Source organism: Danio rerio, chromosome 3, assembly GCF_049306965.1.
Source record: "Danio rerio strain Tuebingen ecotype United States chromosome 3, GRCz12tu, whole genome shotgun sequence".
NCBI classification, from domain to species: Eukaryota; Metazoa; Chordata; class Actinopteri; order Cypriniformes; family Danionidae; genus Danio; species Danio rerio.
The window spans coordinates 24139418-24166682 of NC_133178.1; the positions used below are offsets into that span (position 1 = coordinate 24139418).

The window sequence follows — 27265 nt, forward strand, 5'->3', positions numbered from 1 at the left end:
AATGAAGTCGCCGGTGTGTAAGCATTTTGGATTTCCAGTGAGTTATGTTGACAACGTTCGTGTTGTCAACAAAAAAACACAGTTCTGCAAGCTCTGCTATGTACGTATTACGTACGGTTCGTCCGATAGACAACACTGGCATCGCGATCCTCCGTCCTCCCCTGTTGCAAATCCGCTCGCGAAAAGTACACGCTCAGGCCCTGTTTACACTTTGTCTTTGTTTTTAAATGGCATTTTAGAACGACAACGATTTGACATCCACAGTGGCGTGTAGCATTTCTGAGCAGCCCTCCATCCTCTCTACCTCTGAAAATGCACATCACGTGACCACACAGACACAGACGCATACACAGCCTTGCGCTCCAGACAGCAGGTCCAGGCAGTCAGAGGACTGCTTCAATCTTTCACTCACTTGTACTTACTTAGTCATTTTAGCGAACACCTCAGATACTGTTGGCTGGTTCCTGTTGGTTGTGCCTCTTTTTTACCGACGCCATTATAATGACACAGATCACTGCCTCTTCACGAGTCCCGCAGAAAAATTGATTGACAGGTGGTAATTATGTGTGTATCTTGCCTTTATTCATTTACTGTATGATTTGTTTATGGGTAAAACAAAGATCATGCAGGTCAGGTAGTTTCAACGGTAGTCTACAAATAATTAATTGGTCATTAATTAATTAATTATTCATAATCGAAAATCGAATCGAATTGTGCCTTCAGAATCGAAAATGTAATCGAATCGAGAATTTGGAGGATCGTGACACCCTTAATATATATATATATATATATATATATATATATATATATATATATATATATATATATATATATATATATATATATATATATATATATTTTTTTTTTTTTTTTTCAATTCTTTTAATTTTTCCAAACATTTCTAGATCTGGAAATTACTCAGAATTAACTCAGAATTAAACTCTGTAAAGCCTTATATCAAAAGACTACTAATTAGCAAAACTACTGGCCTATTTTCACTTTAAAAAGCTGTGCTCAGCTACAGGCATACAGTAAGTGTCAAAACTAAAATACTTGAGTTCTTTTCTGAAAAACTACTGTCCCACCTGTTTGAATGGGCGCTGGAGTTGTGCTGGTGACCGCAGTGGGAGCAGCTGCGGGTGGGACGCTGGATGGGGTTGTGTTGGAGGGGGCAGCAGGAGCAGACACTGGTGCAGGGGCAGGTGTGGGTGCAGGGGCCATGGGTGTGAACAGGAAACGCTGGACTTGGCCATTGGGCATAGCTGCCTGCATAAGCTGTTGACCAGGTCCCGGAATGACCGTCACGCCCTGAGGAATGACCTGCAGCTGGCCTGTGGTCTGACCCTGTCCCTGGATCACTACAGTCAAACCCTGGTTCCCACCCTGAAGAATGGAAAGCATGAGTTAATTAATAAAAAGTTTTTTACATCTACTGAAAAACAGTTGGAATAGAATGCTAAGAATATTTTTAAGCTAAAAACTAAAAAACAAGTTAGCATTTTAACAGTTTCATTTTCCCAAAGTTATCATTTATATTTATATTTGGTTAAATTCCTGAAAAATCTATGTAGCTACATGTGTAAACATGGCAACAACATCATTAAGAAGTTAAAACATTGTACCATGGTTATTGGATTTAACTCATTGCTAGCATCTTGCTTCCAAAAGTATGTTGGCTAACTTGGCTTAAATATGCCAATGCCATTAATAATAATTCTAAACATAAGCCAACAACAAAGACATAGCTAAACATAGCTAAAAAAAGGCAAGCATCCTAATATGCCAAAACACATTTGCAATGTGCTAAAACAATATAGCAAACGCTGTTAACATATAACATATTATCAAAATCCTAAACAAAGTAGCATGAAATATCATAAATCATATCAAATTGTGAGTTGGTTATGGGTTCTGGCTTCTAAAATTTTAAACCTTTAGTCTTTGTTTTGTCTACTTGTCTATTTGACCGGACAATAAAAATATTATACATGTTAAATATAAAAATTTATATACATGTTATATGTAAGTTTTTAAAAACATCTTCAAACTTTCTGGTAAGTTTTTCCAAGCCAACTAAAACAAACTAAACTTTTTTTTTTTTTAATAAGCACAAAATGTGATATCAGAACTATTCGCTGTCAGCTATTAACAGCTAAGTTGTGTTCATCTATAAAGACTATCATGATGGACAAAACGTCCAATACACTTTTGCATTTTTATATGCCAAGAAAGCTTATTTATTCAATAATCTAAAAGCCATTGAGATATGAGTTTTGTCAAGGAAACCAGGGTGATGTTAATATCCAGGTAGACCTTTTAAAATATGCCACCACTGCAGAGCTCTATGAAGTGCACAGATGAATTTGCCACAATAAGCTTAACAACTGTACATACCTGAGCCCCCTGGGTGAGCTGTGTGAGCTGGGCCAGAGTGAGTTTGACCTGACCCTGCTGTGGTCGTGGAGAAGCGGGCGTCTGTGGGGTCTGGGGTTGGTTTGGTGTGGGGAGGCGAGGAGGAGTGCCCACCACCTGAGTGCCTGAACTTGTCTGCACCTGCTGCTGTGTTTGGCCTGTGTGGTATAATCATTGACAATTACAGAGTCAGAAAACTGTGATGCATTCAAAAGCGTTGCCTAAAACACATTGTGGATATTCCGTGTGGATATTTGTATACAAAATATTTCTGTATAATGACCACTATTTCGAACGAGGTCCTATCATGTCATGTTTTCTCCTATCCTAATAAATAATAAGTAAAAAACTAATAATTAATCCTATTTAGGATTAATTAAATACCTTGCTGAACCATCAGGGGTGTGCGAATGATAGTCTTCCCCAGAGTGGTGGCCTGCTGCAAGGGGGAACGTATTACAGTCATCCCTGGCCGTAGGGTGGTTCCAGTTGTCAGGACCTGAGCATAAACCATTACATTAATTATTACAACTGGAACACACAAAGCAGGGTTAACCAGAGTGGATTATTCTAGTGCAAGCTCAAACCTGCTGCGTGGAGGTGGTTGTGTTGGGTCTGATGTTGATGGTGGCTGTGCGTGGCTGGAATGGAGGAAAGGACTGTGCGTTGCCTGCTGTGCTTGATGGAATGATGCCCACCACCTTTTGCTGTACCTGCACCAAACCTGTCAAAACAGAGTAACAAATTACATAGATAGATGGACATTCAAGTTTGTTTGTTTTTAAAGAAGTCTCTTTAATACCAAAGGCTGCATTTACTAGCTCATGAATAAAGTGATAACAGTCATAATATAAAAACATTATAATTTTAAATTCAGGTAAAACTAAATGAAATCCAAGTCATGGTTTAGCAAATGCTCCAATAGCTAGGCAAATCCTTTTAGGGAAGCATGGCTCTGTGATTAGTAGCAAATCTACATCCAAGCCAGAATACTCGTGTAAAAACTCCAAATACGCTGAAAAAGAAACCCAGGAAATCCCTATTGAGTTCTTAAAATTTCTTACTAAAAATGTCCCTGATAACAAAGCAATGCATTGTAAATGAGATGTTTTGTGTCTAATTATTTGTAAGAAGCCACATTATCTCACAGAACGTTTTAACAAAATTGAAAAGAGAGTTTAGAGTAAAGTTCAATTAAGTTATTAAATGTGGTATTTACATGTTTTCAGATGTAGCAACATTTACTACAGAGCTGTAATTTGACTACAGACTTTTGAACAGTAGCAAATTCATCACAGAGACTGACAGATGGAAAATTAGTCAAACAGATAAATAACAATGACAATTATTAGACTTAAATATAAAACAGTATAGCCATAAAACATATATAAATCTTGTACCAAAGTATATGGGATGTTCACAACAACAACAACAGCAAAACAGAATCATAAACTTTCACTGAGTCTACTTTCATTATCCAGCACCCATGTGGGAATGGTGGGTGGGGAGAACCGGTTAATTTGCATTAAAGACAGGCTACAAAAACAACTACGCTGTCATCTGAGACTAAATTAGGTATAATCAGAAGGGTATAAAAAAAATGATCTGATGAGAATTTTGAGATGAAACTTTACAAACACCTTCTGGAGACACCCAAAGACTTATCTTGCATCTTTTAAAAGAGGTAAAATAGGAGCCCTTTAAACAAAATCGCATGCCAATGATGTTGGAGGCCTGCCGTACCTCCTTGCGTGGTTGGCACGTTCACTGTGACTATCTTGCTGTTGGCTGGAACAGGTAGTTTAGCAGCGATGACACTGCCGGCCATTGACCCCGGAGCAGCAGCGATGTGGAACGTTTGCCCAGACGTGGTGGCGCTACTCGCCGCCACAGTCACGACCGAACTGGTAGAGACTGCAAGACACAGGTCTGATCACTACTCTAACACATACATCCCATTCAGGAAACACAGCAGCGGTTGCATCCAAGAACGCCACGGACAACAAAACAATCTCTCAAGCACCACCACAGATAAGCCAACCAAAATAACAACTGGAAATCCAGCTAATTTTCAACCAAATACACCAACGTGCAAAAAAAAGCACACAACAACAGCAACAACGAAAGCACCTAAAGTTAAAAACATCAAGCAATGTTTTAAACCATGCCTGCTCAGAACACCATTTAGACTGACCTGAATTGCCCTGTTGACCCTGCTTGACCCAGGAAGCAAAGGACTGCTGGAAGTTCTTGTTTTGCTGGAATGTCACCGGAGAACCCAGCTTGGTGGTCATTACCACTTTTGGCGTCGAAGTTACCTGACCGCTTATAGAGCCCACCACCACTTTCTGAGTAGTGGTCCCAGGGGTTGTAGGGGTGCTGGTCAAGGTGGTTGTGTTGCTGGTGGTACTAGGTTTCTGCTGTTCCAACCGTTTCTGAAACAAAACAAATGGTAGGCTCTTCAATTTAACAAAATAAAACAAAGATCCAAGGCAATCAGATATTAGACAAACAAGGTTACTTCAAGGGAACACACACACCACCAAGTGATCATTACAAGTAATAAGCAATCAAGAAGCCCATTAGGAAGAACACTCATTTCTGTTAATAGTGCCCCTGGTAAACAAAAAGGGGCGCCCCAGGTGGGCACATGTCTACATTCCCACCTGCTGGGCTGCCAATCTCTGCTGCTTTAGCTGAGCTTCCAATTGGGCCTTGACCTCCTCTGCTTTCTTCTGCACACTAACCTTAGTTGGGTCAGCCGCTTGTGCCTTTTCCCTCTCAACCCTATGAAATCAGAAAGTTCAGAAATCTTAAACTTAAAAGTGTACGACTGAACAAATGACAATGAAGGACACATGGACCATTGGGAAAAATACCAATTGCAAAGTGAATAAGCGTCCATAGGAAAAAACACACAATAGAAAAAAAAGGAGAATTCCCACCTTTCGGTAAAGGCTCGAATCTCCCAGAGTTCAAGGTCTTCCTCGGCCACCCAGGTTTCTATTACAACTGGCCCTGTTTGCTTAGCTGGTTCTGGCTTCTTTGGTCTTAAAGCACTTGAACGAAGGCCTTTCCTTTGAGGTGTGGGAGTCTCTACTCAAAGAAATGACAGACAGACGAGATCAAAAAATCCACAACTGAAACCAAAGCAGTTGCCTTGTATAAGCACTCTTTGAGTCATTGTTACCTTTGGGAGTCTCAGGCACACCAAGGGGACAAATGATCTTCCTGATGCAATACTCTGAACGAATGCCATAAGGACCTACATCTCTCCGCTTAATGATCTCAGTTGTGGTGATGTCGGTGTCAGATGTCTCTGTTAAATCGCACATACAAAAGAGGTTGAATGTTGACTTTCAAGGTCTTTGATGGCAAATTGACTTTAAAGCTGTTAAGTGCCAACCTGTTCGTGTTGTTCCTCCTGTGGGTGAGGGTTTTACAGACATGTCGTCCCATCTGAGGCAGGCCCAAAGTAGTCGTAGCATTAAGCTCACTCCAGCCAATGACCGAACTGTCTGGAGTCGGTACCTATATCAAAAAACCTCCAACTCATGAGCATCAGAGATTAAAAAGGATCAAGTGTTTATCAATTCTCTAAATGCCAGCATCTATGGTGATTCATTTTCTTATTGCCAGCACATTTAGCAATTTTCTTTTAGAGAACCAGTTAATCCATACACAAGTCTTTCATATATACAAGCAGAGATTTTAATCACAGCCAAATGCATTAAATCTAGTATGGGAAAAAACACCTCTAACAGATATGTGCACTCTTGTATATTAGAAACACTTGGGACCATGTAATAAAGGAAAGAGCTACAGAGATGCTGTAAACATATGTTATCCTAAATAAGCACACAAAAACCAAGTAATCAAGATCTTCAGAATGACTTAAAAACTTTTAGCAAAACTTGCTGAAGCTAAATTTGTCAGGACAAAGGCCCTATAGGAGTAGGACTCCAATGCCAATGGCTTTCTGGTCCTAAGGTTACTGAACTCTGGGCAAATCTACAAGTTGGGCAAAATTTCAAGCATAACTGTCTATAGACAAACTTGCACACTCCACATTGACAAGCCAAAAATTGTAAAGTCTGTACAATAGTAAATATATGTAGATTTATGAGCTTCAAACCCCTAACAGAGTAATAGGCAATCTTGGCTTTAGAGTGTCAGTTTCTTGCAGAGTTTAGCTCCAACACGCGTGCTCGAAACTTTTTAGTGAAATCAAAGATCTTAACTAGCTAATGTGTGTTCGCTTAAGAACATATAGTTTAAGAACTTTATAGTTTCACCAGGCTTCGCAGTGCAAGCCTTCACTGACTGCGTGCACAGCTGAGAACTGTGAAGGCTATTATTCTTGGCGATCTTTCCACTGTAATATTATTTGTAACAACAGGGGGTGACTCAAAGTAACTGTCACAAAGAAACAGTAGTAAAGAAGTCAGCGAGTTGAATTGCTAAATGAATGAATTTAACTATTAATAAAACAAATAAGTTGTGGATAATTGTAAAGGACACATGTGACATTTTTACAGTTGGGCAAATGGGTAACTTAGGCTACATTTTATGTATCCAAGCTAACCTCGTACTTAATGAAAAACCTTTTATACAATACAAAGAAAAATATTTACTTAAAAAGCCTTGGACAACCTGTGCACAAAAAATATGCCTTGTTTTTTCATCAAAGCTTCAAAAGAAATCTCAGTGACTTTACATCATGCATTTGTTTTGAATCTCAAAAATTCGCCCAAAGTGAACCTCCGCCAACTCAGCGATGATGTCACATTCACCTCGCACACTCAAGCAAACTAGCAGACGGGTCGAGTAGAAAAAAGGCTTTAGATCTAGAGCAAAATTCTCCTGGAAAGTGACCTTCAAAAAGCCGCAACAGACAACCCTGCCCTACCCTTATACATTTGCTTTAGCAACTAACATTTCTAAATAAAAACATCCAATACAGATGAACAAGATACAGACCTCCATGTGATCCCAAATGTTGGTCGAGGGGATGGGTAAGGCCAGATATCTAGGGCTGGCTTGGCATTATAGTTAAAGATGGGAACTTCACGGATGCCACCACGCCTTGCAAGCTTCTTTAGCTCATCATTGGGAAGCACAAAGATACTCTTTTTGCTACTCTTGGTCACAAATTTGCGGTAGGAGGGCAAGGCTGTTCCCGACCTCGTTTTCTTGGTGCGAGAAAACTTTAATAGTCGTACTCTGTCCCTGGTGGAATATTCATGACTTACAGTCATAGATTTTACAGTGGACCCACTAGGACTTGATGTGGTATCTGTCAGTGTTTTCATGACCATAGTCTTGCACTCTGTTGTTAGAGTGGCTTCCTGGGATGAGCTCAAAACCTTGGTAACAGTAGTGGTAGTTGTAGAGGAGAGTGTTGAAACAGAGCTGCTAGACTCCACCTTAGAATCTGTTAGCACAGCGGTATTGAGGCCGTTCTTGGAAGCAAGACTATCACGAGAGGTCAACACCATGCGGGACTCTGTGGATACTGTGGTTGTAGTTGTGGTGACTTGAGTAACGACAGTAGTCTCGCCAATGCTGCTGCTGTTTTCAGTGAGGTCACTGCTTAAGCTGGACTCCTCTGCTGAAGGGACAGGTGAAGGAACAGAAGGCTTTGCCTCCACCACTTGCATCGGCTCCACCTTAGAGCTATGACTAGGCACCTCGGATCTTTCATTTGGCTCAGAAGCTACAGGAGAAGGTTCAGGTACAGAGAGGCTAACAGAGGAATCTATAGGTTTTTCGATGTTGTTTTCCAACTTGGCCACTTTCTGAGGTGGTGGATAATCAGGGTCAAGCTTAGTAACTGCTTTCTCCTCATCCAAATTCACCTGAGGAATCGTGCTATTAGTCCATTCTTTAAGACACTCTTGAGTGGCGTCACCATTCATTAGTGACTTTACTGGTTCCTTTGGTGATATTGCTTTGATATCCTCTACAATGGTATTGGTTAACTCCTTTGTGTCACCGTTATCAGTCAAATTCTTACATTCTGGGTCAACAGTAACATCCTTCCCGTTTACTTGCACAGGCACAGTTTTCTTCACATCTAGATCATTCTCACTGTTTTCAATGTTGTCCTTTCCCGCAGAGTCTTCAGGTGGACAAGTAGCTTCTGTAATATTTTTATCAGGTTTAGCGTTTAAGCTGAGACTTTGATCCAGACTTTGAGAGTTTCCATTAAGCTCAGACATTGCGACCCTACTGGCGGTCTTGGGATCGGTTTCTGCCAACTTCTGCTGATTTTCTTTTGGGGCCAATTCAACAGAATCATTTAATCTGACATCCAGAGTGTTCTTCTGTCCTGAAGTGTTTGTCTTTGCCTGTTCATCCTCTTGGTTAAAAACAAGCCGCTTGACTACATTGTCTTTTTCTTGTATCGCAAGACACGCTACCCCCTCAGTCTGTCTAGCCTTAGGAGTTTCAGAGATAGTTCCTTCAATCTTGACCTTATGGTCCTGAGCAGCTAAGGTTGTCTCTTTGTTTTCCACTGCCGTTTCAGTCAAGGGTTTAGAAGTAGGTGCCTGTTTGAGTTTATCAATCCTCTGCTTCTCTTCTATTGTGAACTGTTTGACTCGCCTCTCCAAAAGGCCATCAAGTTTTGATGGCTTTAATTTCTTGTATGCTGTGCGTTGTAAAAAGCCTTCACTAACGTTTACAACATCATGCCAAAAGCATTGTTGGGGTTGATTCAGAGTGTTATCTTTCACCACCTCACTATCCAAAGGCTCTTCTTTCATAGTAGAGTCATCGGTTGAGGCGTTGGTGATTTCAACTGTAGACATTGAAAGAGAGAGGCACATTTAGCAGCTGTTCCACATGGCAACTATTTTAATGCATTCCAATATCAGAGAATACATGCTATATAATTCTTAATATGCTGTATTTTTACAGGAAAAACTGTAGAATTACCTTTTCCCTCATTTGCAGAGTTAGGACTGCTGGTGTCCATTTCTTCCACAGATTCGTTTTTCTCATTACATTTCTCTTCAGTTGTTTCATTCATTTTTTCTTCATCTTGTTCTTCAACTTTTAACACATGATCTTTTTCCACTGATAGCTTTTCCTCAGAAGAATCCAGTGATAGGACCTGGGCATTATCCTTATCAGGCACATTTTGAGATGACATTTCGTCTTTTTTAACCACAGTTTTTGGTGCCCCTGGGAGAGCTGCCTGATTGTCCATTCCAGTTTTAGCTGCTATAAAAATAAAAAAGTTTAATGTAAAAAGTACTTCCAAAATAAGGTTTTTCTGTTTCCAAGACAGTTTGATAATTCTTTTATGGTATTCTATGCAAGTAAACCACATACCCTCAAGTGCCTTGCGGTAATTGACGTTTGTGTTTCCTGGAAGTTTTGTGAAAAATCGATGGACGTGCGTCTTACTAACCCAGCTCCAGCCTCCATACCCAGTTACTCTGTACTCCTCACCTTTCTGCTTCCACACCTACAGAACACATCTGTTCAGTTACTGATTGCCTGCAGCTCAAATACTGATGCAGATGGTATTTTTTTAACAGAAACACATAGCTTGCAAGTGCTCTAACGTACCTGGTGTTTGATGGGGAAAGTGTACTTCACCCATGTGGCCTGCTGCATAGTTTCTTCATCCTCTAGCTTTTTCTCTCTCTTTTTCACCTTCTCTTTCTCTTCCCGCTCCACAGAGGTCATACGATGAAGCCTGCGGGAGAAAAATACAAAAAAAAAAAATCATCAAAACTGGGACATACAGGTGACTCACTGTACATTTTTGGAATGCCTCCAGCACAGAATTTGCTGAAGTACACACATGGATGATTTTGTGTTTAGGAGTAGCATTGTACAAGGAATTATCCATTGTTTAATTACCTTGACAATAAATTGAACATGACAATTAATTATGTTTAATTAAAAAAAGCCAGCATACCTCTTTTATTGACCCTTTTCTTTTTAACAAACCCCCTTCCTGACTGAATGATGTAAGATTTTATCTCATTTTTTTTCTCTGCACAATTTCAAACAAACCCTAAATTCCACAGACTATTAACGAAAGCTTCTAAATATGATAAGTCCTCAAATTTGCAACGCATATCCACCAATCTCAGCACAATACTTTAGCCTATTTTGGGGTGCGTTTCCCAAACAACAACACAACTCATGACTGAACTATCATAGTACGATGCATCGTTTGGGAAAAGAAAGATGCAGTGATGAGTGTTTTCCAAAACCGTAGCGGCTTTGTCGCAGATCGTTTGAACAACATTAGTTATAACATAAAACGTCCACAATGACAAAACGGGATGGAGTAAAAATTTCTTTAGAGAAAAAAAAAACACATCTATAGCAATTTTTTTTTTTTTTTTTTTACACACACACAGATTTTAAAAAATCCAATATTAGTTTTGGTAAAACATGCACTCGCTTTCCATACTATATGAAATATATGTAAATGGCACATATAGGGCCTATATTTCCTTTATAAATATTATTGAGAATATTACATATTCTATTCTATTCTATAAACATAAAACCACTTAGTAACACGTATTACAATCTTATATATAAATCATTTAAATCGTTAGGCTAATGGATGTAATTTACAGTACGCAATTTATTAAGAAAAGCAAAAAATCATACTGCATTTTAACATAAAAGATTATTATTACTATCAAGTATTATATATACATAAATACACAAGTCTACTTTTACAATTTGACACATTAAATCCATTGCAGAATGTTGTAACTAACAGGCCCATGTCATATACAGTACAGATACATTTCTTAATAAATAACCTACTACAAATTAAAAGCATTAACATATGTTAAATATTGTTTTCACAAGCTTTGGAGACTTAACGCAAATTCGGCTTTTAAATAACAGGTCACCTGAGCCACGGCAGTGTTCAAAATGGCATAAATGTCTTCAAAGTGCATTAAGAAGGGAACGCAAATGCCAATATGATGATCGCTAAAACTGAACTGTAAAAATACTTTGAAACTAAATAACACATAAGGAGCAATGATTTTAAGGTTTTTTCTTTAATCATTCGAAGTTTAAATGTTGGAACGTTCTAAATTAATAGGGCATAGTGCGGATAACTGGGAATAGAACACAGCAAGGAACTATGCTTCTAACTACAGCTCATGAGGTGTAGTTGCAAGCGTACAAGTTTGCGAAGCAGTTTGCGAAGGTTTACCGAACCACATAATGGCTCAGATAATGTCTATTTGAAAACAAATTTAATCATATACTTTAAACTGCTGATATGTGAATGTATCAATCTAACTTTCAATTTTTTATACTTTTATAAATATTCGCAATTGGGTGCAACTACAGGAGGAATTTCAAAACAGCTACAACATCATATTTAATCCTGTGCTGAAAAATACTATGTTTTCCAATATTATCCATGTCTAACAGGTAAATGATTGTATAAGTTTCAATGACTTTGCTCTCAAAGGTAGTCACCATATTCCATGCATCTACACTCCATTTTGATTGTTTGCTTAATCTCCAATATTTTCTTACTGTATATCTAATACATTTGAAGAATAAAATTACTATTTCCCATCAAAATTGCATCAAACTTTGAGTTGTGCTTGTAGTATTTTCACTAATGTAAACTCACCTTGTGTGCCCTAAAGAATCCTTCCATACAGGTAGCATTACCACCGGTTTGATTGCACACTCCAGAATGGCCAAAGCTAAAGCAAACTCTCTTGCCTTGCTGCACATTTGGACAGCTTTTATCCAGTTTGACCTACAACAATAAAAAAAAGATCACAGAATTATTACTTAGTCAAATTGCTACATTCAGAATAAAAAAACATCCATGGGTACTCATCAAGACCTGTGTGATGCCCAGTTGGGATGCAAGAATGGAGCAGGAATATTGTTTTCCAGCTGGATGATGGTTAATCTCAGAGTGGATACAGTCAGAGCTTTTGAGCCATACAGTGATCCGTTCCACTTGAATTCACCAGCTGGGGTCATGCAGAGCTTGTGGGAGAGATGTCTGCGTTTGTCGTGGTCTTCTCGATGCTGATGCTTATTCAGTGCAAGTGTGTTAGTGCTGTACTGGTTGTGGTAGACACGAAACTTGCCCTCCTGGCCCAATTTGAAAAAGCCACTGCTCTTGCTTGAATCTCTCTTAAAGGTGCCAAAGGACGACAGCGGAGGAGTCTAAAAGAACATACAAATGATTTACAAAAACATGTAGATATATACTTTTAGCAGTAATTTCATATTTTTTTAAAGAAACTCAACATTAACTTTTTTTGGCTAAAGACCTCTGGTATCATTTGGTTAATTTGCACAATAGCAATACAAGTTCATGAATGAGCAAATATAACTAAACAAACAGAACATTATTTAAAAAAAGACAGTGGTCTCACCTCTTTAAGTGCTCTGCTACCATCCTGAGAGCTGCCATCTTTGTCCTGCATGACCTTGCGTTGGCTTAGCTTGCTATCAGGATTCCGGAGTCGTGTAATCATGCGTGAAGATGCTGTCTTTGTGCTGTCTCCATTAGCTTTGCCATCACCTAAAATAAAAACATTAATTTCAACATGTTATGTACATATGTACATTTTACATTGGTCAGGAATTTTTTTTCTATTGAAACCAATTCATACATTAACTCAGCTTCTATAGCTTTGATACAGTAGATAAAAAATGACAGCAAATTAATATTTCTAATTCAACATCCTGTGGGTTTATTTGTATCTCTTTCCAAAAACAATTCTACTGCCACTTTAAATAAAATCTCGATGATCATGTTTATGATTTATTAAAGTATAATTGTTGCACTGATATTTTTATTTTTTTTACTTCTGCAACAAGCTAAACCAGTCAAGCGGGTGAGATATTCTATACAGCACATAAAGCCTATTATTAATTCTACCGTCAAAGAAAGAGAAAGGAAAGGATTTCTTTGTAGAATAAGGGTAAATAAAACATTTGAATTGTCGAGTACACACAAACATTGTAAAACTAAAAAAAAAGATCTTTATTTCTGTGTGTGTAGACACCTGTGTCATCTTGGCTGTTGAGAGAGGATTGAGAGGATCGATCCACCAGATCAGGCTCATCTGGACCCCGTAGGCATTCAGAGATGGAGAAATGACTGCTGCAGCTGTTCTCATCTGCTGTCTGAGCTAGCTCAGCCTCCAGTACAGAATCCCCTTCCCCATGACAGGCACCCTCTGAGCTCTTACCTGAGGAGACACATTACAATAGTGATGTGTGACATCATGCCCATATTAACAACAGAACACATAATACATATAGGACATTTGAATTGAAAAAAAAAAAAATGAAGTACAGTAGCATCCCATTTCAGTTGTCACAAAACATTAATGCTGCAGTGAGTACCCAAATACTGTTATAAAACATGGTAAATCTTAAAACATTCTCTGTTAGTATGTTCTACCAAAGAAAATGGCAGACATCCAGTGCTGTTCTGTAAGCAGGAATACTGAACAAGGGTTACTGGGAACAGTACATGGTCTCTTGTGCCAGCAGGGCCTTTGATGCAGCACAATAAAACGGAAGATCTACTGTTAGTGTGGGTATGAACAGCAGTTCACAAAGGAGGCCTGTCTTAATGTAAAAAGAATGTGAAATTTTGGAAAGCACTCGCTGTACCTGTCAACTCTTCCACCCCATCAGTCCCTTCCCCTTTCTCCTCACCGCTGGAAGACGATGTCACAGCATTTCCTATCGGACTCTGCGAGTCCGGTTTTGTCTGTACGGTGGAGCTGGATGATGCCGCAATCTCAGGAACACTGGAACTGAGCACCTCACCAACTGGAACAGCAGAGACTGAAGCTAAAATTTGAACGGACACAAGAAACTGTGTTTAGTTTTCAAGATTATTTGGTGATACTTTCAAATGCAAATGATGAGGACTGTAGCAGCGTTTGAGAAGAGCCAAGATAACCACACTACAAGTATTCCAAAATATTGCAAAATTATGAAAACACCATCCAAATATTATCTTTACATAGATGCTCAATCGTTCTTAAAGGATCAGGAAAAAGCAAAACACATTTTCTGACATGTTGACAGTCATCTAAATGTGTCACGTTGCTAAAAACACTATTAGGACACATTTATTTCTCTAAAAAGTGAATACTGATTGTTTTTGAATTGTTTAGAGCAAATCCAATCTTCCGGTTCAACGTCAAGCAATGAGATCATCGTGTAGTTCCAGCGTAGAGATTGGCTGTCTGTACCAGCCGGTACAAAGTGACGTCCTTGAGTTTTCAGCACATCATAAATTCATTAGAAAGACTTGGTTCGAACCAATCAGGGTGCTCTATTGTGAACTTCAAAAATATGCATGATTTAGCTTCGAAGACTGTTTTTTAGGGATGTAACGGTATTGTAAATACCGTCATACCGCAAAAGCAATTTTTTCCGATATTACTGTAGTCGCATGACTCGATAAAACTCGGGGTTGGGGTTTGAGCGCGCATACTCAAGATCGGTGTTGTCGCGCGCCTACTGAAGGGCGGGACGGAGGGTGTGTCGCCTCGCGGGGGCACTTTTGATCATTTTGGAAGGGCACTTTCTATCCAAGACTAAAAAGGGCATGTGCACTGCACAGGTTGAGCCCTATGTGTGCACGTGCCTGCAAGTTGGGGAATACGACTAATAACAGTGATGGGGACTGCAGAAAAACAGCACACTGTTCAGATTGATGCAGACATTGACTTGTACCGCAAAGAGACCTGTATCTCACTCATGGCTTGTCCTCTAAAGTGGGGGAAAGACAATGCACAACGTCACCCACTGCTGTCAACCTGGGCCAAGTCATATCTCTGTCCCAGAAACCTCAGTCCCAAATGAGAGGGTTTTTTTCTGTTGCAGGGGATCCCAGAGATCCCAGTTTTTACCACATTATAGTTATATGATAATTTTCCGTAAAACCCATCTCTATCTAAGTGAGTGAGTGAGTGATTAAATGTTGAATGTGATGAGTTTTCAACAATAATAAATTGAAACTTTATTTTTTTACATGGTTTAATAATTTTTAGTTATTAAAATTGAAGTTCCTGTTTCAAAGCTTACAGATAGGCTAATTTGTATGTCATTGACACTTTTGGCGCTTTTTTGGAGTATTTTCATAAGTTTTGTTTTTCCTGTAAATGATTCAATAAATACCGTACCGTGACATTCATACCGAGGTATTACCGTACCGTGAAATTCTGATACTGTTACATCCCTACTGTTTTCACCTGTTACATGTTCAGAGAGACGCCACGTGTTGCCAACCGTAATTCAAACTAATAAGAGTAGTATTGTTGGGAGACATGGTTGGCCAGTGTTGTGTTTATACATGTGCCACAACGAAAATTTAGTTTTCATTACCTCGTGATGAGAGCAAAGTTCCTGTGTGGACCCACCTTTGTGGATTACAGTGGTCTGCTAACACGCAACAAAAATATGCTTGTAAGTAACATTTTTACCTGAGAGCTTTTCGCATCTGGAAATGGTGAAACCTGGATTTGCCACTCGTCTTCTTTTAAAATAAGATGAGGTTCCAGTTGGTGTTTATTGTCCTGCCTCTACGGATTTGGTACGTGTGTGATCAGTGTTCTTTGTTTGTTTTTTCAGATGGCAAAGTTACTACCATCAGCAGTACACTCTCAGTTTTTAAAGACATACCTTAGTTAAAATGATTTAGTTGCTAAGTTTACAGTGAAATCCCTACAATATTATGGAGTGCAAATCTTCCACTTCCACACAGCTCTCAGATCTGCTCATCGAATCACTGTCTATCTCCCCGTGTGTCTGCTTTTGTGTTGCTGGTGTAAAAACCAGCTGTTGTGCACGTAATGAAACTCCTCTTTTTCTTGCAAACCCTTCCCTCTTTCAACACTCCCACCCAAACAGAGCTGGACTCACCCACTTTCCTGACGTTTTTCAAACTAGAGGTGTGAAAACACCCTGCTGAAGGGGGGTGGAGGGTTCGTGGCGCTTTAAACAGACCACAAATGACTAAATAATGTACTTTGTGTTAGAATGATGATCTTCCTCTGAAATTTAAACACACAATCACATAAGCAGCTACAAAACGAGCAAACACATCTCTCACCGTCTGAAGACGTTTGCTCATTTCGTGCATTCCCATTACTAGAGTCTTGTTGTGGACATGAATCGTTCGAGCTCATCTGATCGCCTGAAGCTGGTTCATCAGATAGAGTTTTCGGCTCTAGCTTGGCCCTCTCAGCCTCCTCCGCTGCCCGCCGCTTCACCTCCTCAAGCTCAGCTTCCTGCTTGGTCTTCAGACGGTCCAGGATCACATCTGGAGGAAACACACAAAAAGGATTAGTTGTTGTCCACTTTGAAACAATACTGGCTCTCAATTTATAATATGTGGCCTTAACTAATATGTTACTACACCAAAATTAATAATTTATTACAATGTACTTTTTGTGTAAATAAATATTTACAGTGTACTTATGATTAATTAAATACCTGTATGTATTACTATTATTATCTGTTGACCATTTATTACAACTTATGCCTCCGTAAAACCTGTCCCTGACCTTAGCCCTAACCCACCTCAAGAGCATCAGAAGTGTTCTGCAATAAAATTATGAACACAGTAAGTACATTGTGTTTATTTTTGATTCAAGTGCATAGCAGTTAAGGCCAGCTAATATAAAGTGGGACCCATTGCTGAAACAACAGAATGGCGTTCTTGTTTCTTATTAACATTGAATTTGACTTTAAGCTTTTGTAATTCTAATAATTTGTAAACATGTTATGGTGGTTTTAAAGTTTTTAAATAACTACTTGCAACTTACAGAGGAAGCATTCATTATACCACAGTTTGAACGCAGGAAGCAGAAGGCATATATAAAACATCTGCATCTTAAGAATACATTCACAAGCTGAAATCACTCTAGAGCAGGTGAAGCTGCTTTTGCACGGCTAAAAATAGCGGAGCGGAAAAACAACTTACAGTCATTCTAATCACAACTAAATTACTTTTTTTACTCCCTCAATAAAGTGATGGCTATGTCAAGATACTTCCAATTGCTCTGTTTTTAGTTTTAGTTTAGTTTTTTTTCTGCAACAGAAGTCAATTGGCCATTGTTGTCCATCGTTCATTAAAATATCTTCTTTGAAACCACAAGTGACATGGTGTGTAAATTTTCATTTTTAAGTGGACTTCTCCTAATATTTCGGCATATAAACACTTGCAACTTTAATAAGTGAATGAGGTGATTAACATTATTTTTGGCACTACTTAATTACACTCCCACCAATTGCAATACATTGTGAAATGGAACTTCTTATTTGCAAAGCGACTATGTCAACAGTTTTCAATTCAATAACCAGAAATATGAAAATCTAGATACACACTCTAGCATGAAATTTATATTACATTATCAATTCAAGTGCTTTAAAATAGCTTTGATTTTCCTCATAAAATTATAAAATGACAAAATTTAATGCATACAAAACTAAATTGTGCGTAAGCAATATGACAGTTTTCACAAAAATGGTCTTGCTGTTTAGCCTGAGGAAAAATATTAATGGTTTTTTATGCCCTCAAAACATATGTACCTGAAAAAAAGCAAATATTAAAACACATTAAAAACATAAGAAGTTTTCAGTTAAAAATATGACATATAAAGAGTTCAGATGCAAAAACCTCTAAGTGACATCTAGAATTTTGGTCTTGGTGTGGCTTTCCTCCAGGTGCTCCGGTGTCCCCACAAGTGAAAAGACATACGCTACAGGTTAATTCGGTAAGCTAAATTGTCCATAGTGCATGTGAGTGAATGAGTGTGCATGGGTGTTTCCCAGTGATGGGTTGCAGCTGGAAGGGCATCCGCTGAGTAAAACATAAGCTGGATAAGTTGGCGGTTCATTCGACTGTGGCGAACCCAGATTAATAAAGGGACTAAGCCGAACAGAAAATGAATGAATATTTGCCATAAAACTGAAATGACTGAATCGGGACATAGGTGCATGAGAAAAATGCTAATTTCAGAAAAAACTTCAGAAAGCACTTATAGTCTTTTGCATCTGAACTTTTAATATGCAAAAACTGCTTTCACATTTATTGAAAAAGTTCAGATTAAATACTTGAAAAGTCTTCCACAATTTAATTAAATTAACAGTTTTCCTTTGAGTGGATTTGATGAGAGTAATAATAATAATGGGCTTTAGAACTCTAAGCTGTCATTGCATATAGCACTTCAAAAACTGCCCACATACTTAAGAAAAGCAATTGCTGTCATTTTAATACAAGCAACCTGAAGGCAGAGCAAACAAGATTTCAGAGTCAGCAGTGTAGTGTAATACTTAAATAAATAAAAAAAAGTTGGTTGCTAAAATTATCTAATTTCCAAAAAATCTGTTGATTTAGAGAACCTGCGTGGCCATAAATAAATGCTTCAGTTAGTCAGCCATCAGAAATGATCAAGCATCAGCTTACAAAAGTCTGTGCTCCCCAAAACCCCACTCACAAAGACTATTAATTTGAATCAAAAGTCTATATTAGTCTCACTCCGCTTGTGTAAATGATTTTTGATTAGTATATCTTCTTACCGTTGGCAACAGTGAGATATGCCTTGTTGTTCCCGCGGGCCTTGTTAGTGAGCTCCTCTGTGATGTCCATGTGAGCGTGGATCTCCTCTCTCATCTCCTCTAGCACAGAGCACAGGTCATTCTCCCAGAATCCTTTATCCAGGAGCTCCAGTAGCTCTCCCAGCTGGACTTTAGTGCTGTAGTACCAGATCTGCTTGCTGTCATCCTCTCCGTCCTCCTCTCTGAAACATCGAATTGTGCACAGGTTTCACTTTTAGACTACCAAAGTTGTGACAAATGAAATAAAAACAACTGAAATGACCTTTTTTAACCAAGTTATCATCTGTTTTAGGCATACAACACAAATAATATTACTAATATTACTATTACTAATTATTGACCAAGGGCAGCACGGTGGCTCAGTGGTTAGCACTATCGCCTCACAAAAAGAAGGTTGCTGGTCCGAGTCCCGGCTGGGCCAGCTGGCATTTGTGTGCGGAGTTTGCATGTTCTCTGTGTTCTCCTGAGTTTCCTCCGTGTGCTCCGGTTTTCCCCACAGTCCAAACACATGCACTATAAGTAAACTGAATAAACTAAAGGGCCCTAGTGTATGAGTGTGTGCGTGAATGAGTGTGCATGGGTGTTTCCCTGTACAGAGCTGCAGCTGAAAGAGCATCTGCTGTGTAAAACATATGTAAAACTCTGAAATACAGACTAAGCCGAGGGAAAATGAGTGAATGAATATTACTATGACTACTCATTTATGAGAAACTGAACAGCAAGCAAAAGAAAAAAAACCTTTTCACAATTATTTTGACAATTAGATCAATAAATTTGTTTTAGGTGTTGTGACAAGTGTGAAAATCAACTGTGATCAAGTTGATCACTGGAACAGCATAGAAAGTTTAAATGAGCAATTACATCAATGTAATTAGTGCTGTGAGATTTGGGGAAAATATCTAATTGCGATTCATTTATTTATTTTGACAGATATTGCCATTTCGATTTTATTTTGTGATTTAATTTTGTATTCAAGCTTCAGCTCAATATTCTGTATCGTGGCTTCTTACTGCTAAAATGCAGTGAGTGTTAGTTAAAAAGGAACTTAAAAGATATTAACTTACTCCAACTTTTATTCAAATTTGTTTATAAATATTCAGAAATTAAACACTCATTTTTCTCAAGAGCAAACAGTCGGAGGTTATAGTGTCAGTTAACTCCTTGTGCTTTTGTGATGTTTTTTTCATATGGTGTAACAGCTGCAAACAACTCTGAAATTGTAATTTGCTGTTGCTTGCGACTATATTAAGTGTCACTAGCAATACTTTTAGTAGACTTTATAGTAGGACACTCCTCATATAGCCATCTTTGGTGCTTTTTTAGTTGCTGGTATTTCCTCGTGCTGTGGCAACAATTCTGCGACAGCACCTACAAATGACTTGTTTTTGTTCGGTGTCTGTAACTTTGAAATCGATTAATTCCCATATTACCGATGTGCTGTTTTTCTTTGATATGAATTCATCTATTAATGTTTCTGAAGCAGCAGACGCAGTAAGCATTTTCCTGTTTGTTTTACGGTGGGCGTTCCGCATAGTTCAACTGCACAAATCTGATTGGGCAAAATGAAAATGTGCTCACTCAATTGGCTAGTAAGGCTGTCATACACAGATGACATTCACGCATTTGCTCTGGGTGGGGAAAATTATATAATACATATATATTCATATATATGAAATGCCTCTTGTTATTAGCTAATAGAAACGTTTCAAATTGTGATTGCGAATCGATTAATCGCACAAGCCCTAAATGTTTATGTTAATTTTTCATACTCTTTACACATGCATATAATAAAACCACTTAATAGTTGACAGCCTAAAATAATAATAAAACAAAAATAAAATCACAAATATTGTGTAAAACACCTGAATAACAGTATTATAAGTTAATTACTTTAATTAAATTAGCAATGCAATTGGTTTTTGACTTAACTAAATTTTTCATTTGGACTTCAGTTTTAGTTCAAACAAAAAAATACTAGTGCATCACTTAAAAATGCAATTTGTCAAATTAAAAGTAGAAAAAATCAATTCTAATGACTGAAATGTGAAATAGATCTAAAATGTGAAATAGATCTAAAATAAATGTTTGTACACATCTGTATTAATAAACAGATAAGCAGTTGTGAAAATGAAAACTGAAAATGTTCTGTTGCATGATGATGGACTACACTGAAATTGCTTGAAAGTGATCATTTGTGAAAGAAATTGGCTTCAGCATTTCCAACTGTATCAAAAACATCTGCGGATACTCACACAACAACCCTTCTGTTGAGGAACCAGTATTTCCTTTGATGTCTGTCAAAACCGATGGGCTCCTGCCTGATGTACGGTCGGCTCTTCTGGAACTCTGTCAGACAGTCTGTGACGCCGGGCACTTTATGTGCCACACAAATCTCACATTGCCATTCGTCCTCAGGCACCTCCTCCAGCGGCGGCTTCACACACTCCAGATGATACACAGCGGAGCAGGTCTCGCAGCACAGCAGGTCTCCGAGTCTGTGACAAACCCGACAATGATCGTCGTACTGAATGACGCCCTCAGACATCAGCTCCTCACGGGCCAAGTTGGTGGTGAGAAATTGGTCCACCAGGAACTGCAAGACCTTGATTTTGCTCTCCAAAGGGCTGAACGGATAGTCTTCGCCCTCTAGGTCCGGGAGCACATGGTGATACTCAGGGTCGCTTTCGCAGTATGAACGCACCACTTCAGGCCAGGTCATGCCATCAATGAAGTACAGCGTGGAGTTGACGCTGTCCTTGAGGTCAGCAGGTCCAAAAGTGGTGTTGGAGGTGTCTTCTTCTCGCAAGATGGCCTTCAGGAGACAGATGTGCGTCTCCGCCATAAGCGTGCACTGCTCCTGTCCGACCAGAGCAGCACAGAAGTCCTCGAAACGGAATGGAGAGAGACGTAGGACGGTGCAGAAACTGCGAAGGACCTCGTAAATAGCCAATGCATTGAGTAGCTGCTCATTAGGGAGAAGGAGGTCCTCGGAAGAGTTGGGCAGCTCAAGCAGAGGAATCTCCTTCTGCTCCAGGATAGGAGAAGGTGGCCTCCTTGGTCTTGGCCTTTTACGACCTACTAAAACAGAGGGAATTAGAATCAGATTGGATTGCACAGTGGGACTATATATATGTGTGTGCGTTTTCATATACATATGTATTTTGAAGTCTGATGTTTGAGACCATATAAGGAGTCACCAACTTTTTCAACACTTTTACTGTTTCTTTTCAGGGTTTCTGCAGGTTTTACCAAGTCAAATGTAAATCTTTAGGACATTTTAAAGACCATTATGAATGAAACTTTACATTTTAAGAGGGCAAAATGCTAAGGATTTTTGTAATGGCCAGCAGATCTTTTCCAAACTTGCCCCATTAAAATAAAAATGCAGTTATTTCTTAGCAACATATTTTAAACAGTGTTGAAACAAGCTATTTTTTATTATAATAACTTCCTTTAAAAAAACAAGATTTAAAAACAATAACAAACTACAAATTTTTGAACAACATACTTTTATGCATAAATACATGGAGAACTTTTAAGAAGTGTTATTTTAAGGATGTAAGAAAGATAATTAAACCATATTGGTAAAATTCAGATGAATTGTTGTTGTACCGATTGGGTAGCTTTACAAGGAAAAAGAAAAATTAAGACCTACAACACCACATTTCAGTGAATTTTAAGCCTTTTTAAGACCCTGCGGACACTGTGCTTTTACTGAACTGTTAAAAACATTATAAGGCATGACAGTAAAATGAGGGAGAAAAAGTAAAAAAATATATACAAAAAGCATAAGTGTGACTTATCCACTAGTTGGACAATTTAAATAAATTGTCAGTGTCACACTAAAAGAGAACCAACCAAGTTTTAGTGGCATGACAGTTTTGAGATTTGGCTCAGAGATGTTTCAAAAAATTTAACAACACAGTGGTTTTTATAACAAGTGGTCAATTAAAGAAACATTTACCCATTTTTCTGCATTTTAAATACTGCATTTTTATGACAATACTTATTCTATTAATTTTTGTCATGTGTGACAGTGAAAAGGCAAAATCTTATCAACAACCCATGTGTTGAAAAGGCAACAAGTTAACGTTTAAAGCAGTAGTTCATTCAAAAATAAAAACTGTACCACCATTTACTCAATCTCAAGTCATCCTAGGTGTCTGTTTTCTTTCAGATGAAAACAACTGAAGCTAAAATAAATATTTTTAATTCAGTCAGAAGCTTCTCATTCATATCTATACTCATTATATACTTTTTCTGATGGACACAAAGAGGGATATTTTGAAGAATGTAAAAAAAAAAAAAACTCCACACTAAGGAAAAGAAATACAACTGAAGTCAATGGCTACCAGTTTACAACATTCTTCATGATATCTTCTGTGGTAAATAAGTTGGCAACTGTAAACAATGAAAAATTTTAGTTTTGGATAAACTTTATCTTTAAAAAATATTCCCAGGTTGTAATGGCATTTAATGCTTTTTAATAATGCTCCTGTGTCTGTCCAGGATTGTCAGTTCTGCATTCTTGAATTGTGTCATTTGTAATACATTTTAATGTAATGTATTGCTATTACATTTGCAAGTACAGATATCTAACAGAATCTGATGCATCTTGTATCTAACAATGTGATATCAGCATTTTTACATCTATGAAAAAACTAAAGCAAATAAATTTTAAATTGTGGAAAGAAAAATATAAAAAAATATATTTTAATTGGACACAATGTAAAACTATGATTGGGTGACATTATTAAACTTCAATTATTACAAAAGCCTTCCATTTCAAATAATTGCTTTGAACTTTAAATTAACCAAAATATCCACAAAAATATCAATCACTGTTCCCAAAACATGAAGCAGAATAATGCTTTTTACACTGTTAACAACCAAAAATGTTTGTTTAAAAGCAAATCAGAATGATTTTCAAAATATCAAGTGAGTGTAAAAATCAGCTTTTCCATCCCTGAAATAAATTCCATTTCACAGCACACGGATATTGAAAACAGTTGCTGGAAATTGATGTTTAACACATCCATCATTCAAAAACTGATTGCAGGACTGTTTCCATCTTACAGGTCGGGTGAAGAACTTTAACAACAACAAAGACTACATCATAAGTGTCACTATGACGTCATGCTCGAGCATGACACAGTAGCGGGTCGAAATTAAACTTCCTCCCCGCGTCAGGTGCAACGGCACTGGCGCTGGATTTCAAAACAATCGGCCGCATGCTGTCCTGTCATTAGCTGCACTTCAGCCCTGGCTACGTGGTGCAAACAGCACTCAGACAACCATACACTCATGCAAATCAGGCCGGATAGTAAGCAAACACCCAAATGACACATTTTGCCCCAGTTAGAAGAAGGTTTAAGAAACACGCGATTAATTTTAATAATAAATTATCTTATCAGCGCGAAATCAATTAGCCAGATGACGGGCTAACAAACTTTTGCAGTTCTCGTGAGTGGACTTAAAAACAGATCCAATTACTGTCACAACACAAAAACAGTCATATGATTAGAAAGAATTATTTAAAATCATTCAATAAAAATGCAAAAAGGATGCCTTAATTTAATACGCTAACAGGCTAATGTTAGCAAATACATAATTGACGAGTGAAGCTAACTTTTTGTTAATGACTTTAAAATCTGTTTCACTATTGTGCAATGTCAAATTAGGTCCAATGTTTAATTCTAAACCTTTTTCATCGCGATAACGTCATGCAATCTTAATTTAACCACAATAAAGCACTGCCGCGCTAAAGCTAAGTGCTAAACCAGCGGCCTCTGCCAGCATAGAAAAGCACCAGGATCCATTTTGAGTGTTTTGGTCAACAAAAGAGCGAGCGTTCAAGTTTAATTTCGCACTCATCGCAGCGCACTTATCAGCAATTCGTGGGTCCGACGAAGCGTCCGTACCTGTGTTGCTGCCGTGGCTGCTCTCCGTGCAGTAACTCGCATCGTCTTCATCCAATTCGTCCAGTTCCTCCAGGTAGTCGGACTCGTCGTTGATGGCCTCCTCCTCTTCTTCTTCCTCCTCTTCGTCCGTCAGAGGCTCCTCGATGTATTCGTCCTCCTCCGATCTCAAACTGACCGCATCTTCGTCGTCCTCATCGCTCTCGTGGTCGTCGTAAACCACCCCGCTCGCGGTGCTCCGCCGCCCCCTGCCTCTGGCCGTCCCCCTGCCTCTTCCTCTGCCTCTCGATGCCGTGGATCGCGCTTTTCTCCGGCCTCGTGTTGAATGGTGATGGGTCCCTCGTTTCGGAGTGACATAATCCTCATCCGAGCCCCCTTTCACCTTCGGTTTCAAGCTTCGGCGGGGTCTCAGCCCGCGCACCGGCCCCGTTGAGGGCTCCTGCACCAGCTGGGCTTTGGGCGGCCTGCCTCGTCTCCCCCTCATTATGGATAAAAATCTATTCTCTTCAGTTTCGCGTATTGCCTGCAGTTTACACGCAGCAAACCCGGAATTTCGGGCACCACCGCAAAGTTGATCCCTCGCAGGTGCGAATGCACTAGTCCCGCGGAGCCCCGGTCTCGGTTAACGAGAGAAAGCTCAAAACGATCGCCCGGCGCCCCGCTTCAGGTCGCTCGCAGCCGCCATGTTCTTTCCTCCCTCTCCGTCCGCTGACAACAGACAGCAGGCCCGTGCTGGCGTCACGTGACCGGCGCTCCGACTCAACGCTCGCTACTTTCACCACGATGTTTGCTGCGTTTTGCGTTTGTCAACACGCGTCCAGAGCGCGTGGTGCTGCTATTAGGCGCCTAAGCACGAGAAAATGTCTTTCTTTGCGTGCATCTGCTGGTTTTAGTGTTGTTTCTGAGCAGTGCCTCTTGTCATCTGTTCTCCATTTTCTTCTACGTGTTACCTTCAGCCGGTTCATTGAGATGGAGGGCTGACTGAAACATACTCGCCAGAGTTACAGTGTGAACAAAAATAAGTTTGAATAGGTGTTGCACTTCGTTTTTCCATTTTGGCAAGATGAAAATACCCACAATGTAATGTTTATTAGTTTAAAAGATATTTATTTATATATAATTATAAAAAAAATAGATTTACAAAATCATCATCAATAATTGTGTGATCTGTCATATCTGGATTTGACATGCTCAGAAAACTGAACATTTTACTTCAAAGAATCAAACATGTCTGATGGCATGTGCCTCTCATATAATGTAATCTGTTGGTCAAACATATAGGCTATAAATACGTTATTGAATATTTCATACATTTAATGTGATACAGCCATTAAGTTAAATTGATAAATATTTTATTATTATTAAAAAGTATTTTTTTCTAGATACACATTTAAATCCATTTATTAGACTGATTATATAACAAGGAATAAAGCTTTCTAAATATTTGAAACTGATATAAATGCACAGATAACATTTTAAGCTATTCAATATGAGTATGTATGGTTTTTCTCAGCAGTTTCAAAGTATATATATATATATATATATATATATATATATATATATATATATATATATATATATATATATATATATATATATATATATATATATATATATATATATATCATTGTTAGTGTGTGTAAGATTATATGGGAACAGAATGGCTTTCTGCCTGTTGGCTGCAAACACAAGTTTTGTAGACTTGAATTTGTGCAACGAATATTCATTTTCCAAATAATTTCAGAAAGTATTTTAAATTATATAAAAAGTGTGTGAGTGTGTGTGTGTGTTTAAAACAATTTTTACGCTGTTCTTGATTAATCCCCATCACAAAAACACTGAGATAGGATCATAACCTCACATACCTTTCAATGTCTTGCTCACACATTTTAATAACTGATGTCATATTTATTTGATTAATTAAAATCTAGTTAGCTGTTATGTTTTCCATTTCAATTCATTTTGCTTTCCTAAGCTTTAGGTTTGGTCCAGAGTGGTTAAGAATGTGTCTTAATTCATAGATGAAGCTTTGATGCATATTTACATCCAAAATAAAAGATGACAAACTAAAACAATGAAGACCTCAAATAGACCCACTCATCATACTCCAAAACTCAATGTTTGGGAGGAGAATTATTAAATAGAATAGATCAAGACCTGATCAAGACATTTACAACGTGCCAATAACATAATGCCTACACAACAATCAATACTGGAGTAACAGGGACCTCTGGTGGCGAGGTTGGGAATGAGATCGACGGTGTAACGATAATACATGAAACATGACATTTGTGTAGTTTATTTGTGTAGTACAC

General features: G+C 38.4%; 1 protein-coding gene across 50 annotated transcripts in view; it reads right to left on the reverse strand.

Moving 5' to 3' along the window:
• The window catches only part of bptf (bromodomain PHD finger transcription factor), a 41998-nt gene extending 16335 nt beyond the window's left edge, over nucleotides 1-25663 (reverse strand). For 2 of the 50 annotated variants that reach the window (XM_073944464.1, XM_073944466.1), the window contains exons 1-23: nucleotides 24954-25663; nucleotides 21285-22107; nucleotides 18994-19214; nucleotides 16523-16732; nucleotides 14113-14250; nucleotides 13452-13637; nucleotides 12816-12964; nucleotides 12272-12603; nucleotides 12050-12181; nucleotides 9991-10120; nucleotides 9751-9886; nucleotides 9352-9639; nucleotides 7393-9214; nucleotides 5819-5943; nucleotides 5603-5731; nucleotides 5358-5508; nucleotides 5160-5199; nucleotides 4607-4847; nucleotides 4156-4326; nucleotides 3000-3136; nucleotides 2797-2911; nucleotides 2395-2570; nucleotides 1086-1383 (exon numbers count right to left, since the gene is read on the reverse strand). In XM_073944464.1, the coding sequence (XP_073800565.1) occupies nucleotides 1086-1383; nucleotides 2395-2570; nucleotides 2797-2911; nucleotides 3000-3136; nucleotides 4156-4326; nucleotides 4607-4847; nucleotides 5160-5199; nucleotides 5358-5508; nucleotides 5603-5731; nucleotides 5819-5943; nucleotides 7393-9214; nucleotides 9352-9639; nucleotides 9751-9886; nucleotides 9991-10120; nucleotides 12050-12181; nucleotides 12272-12603; nucleotides 12816-12964; nucleotides 13452-13637; nucleotides 14113-14250; nucleotides 16523-16732; nucleotides 18994-19214; nucleotides 21285-22107; nucleotides 24954-25434 (6631 nt within the window). In that variant the 5' untranslated portion in view covers nucleotides 25435-25663. Of the gene's footprint in view, nucleotides 1-1085; nucleotides 1384-2394; nucleotides 2571-2796; nucleotides 2912-2999; nucleotides 3137-4155; nucleotides 4327-4606; nucleotides 4848-5078; nucleotides 5200-5357; nucleotides 5509-5602; nucleotides 5732-5818; nucleotides 5944-7392; nucleotides 9215-9351; nucleotides 9640-9750; nucleotides 9887-9990; nucleotides 10121-12049; nucleotides 12182-12271; nucleotides 12604-12815; nucleotides 12965-13451; nucleotides 13638-14067; nucleotides 14251-16522; nucleotides 16733-18993; nucleotides 19215-21284; nucleotides 22111-24953 lie in introns of all 50 variants that reach the window. The other 48 variants (XM_068218965.1, XM_073944457.1, XM_073944451.1 and 45 more) reach the window with 28 other exon arrangements.
• Between the last annotated feature and the right edge of the window lie 1602 nt (nucleotides 25664-27265).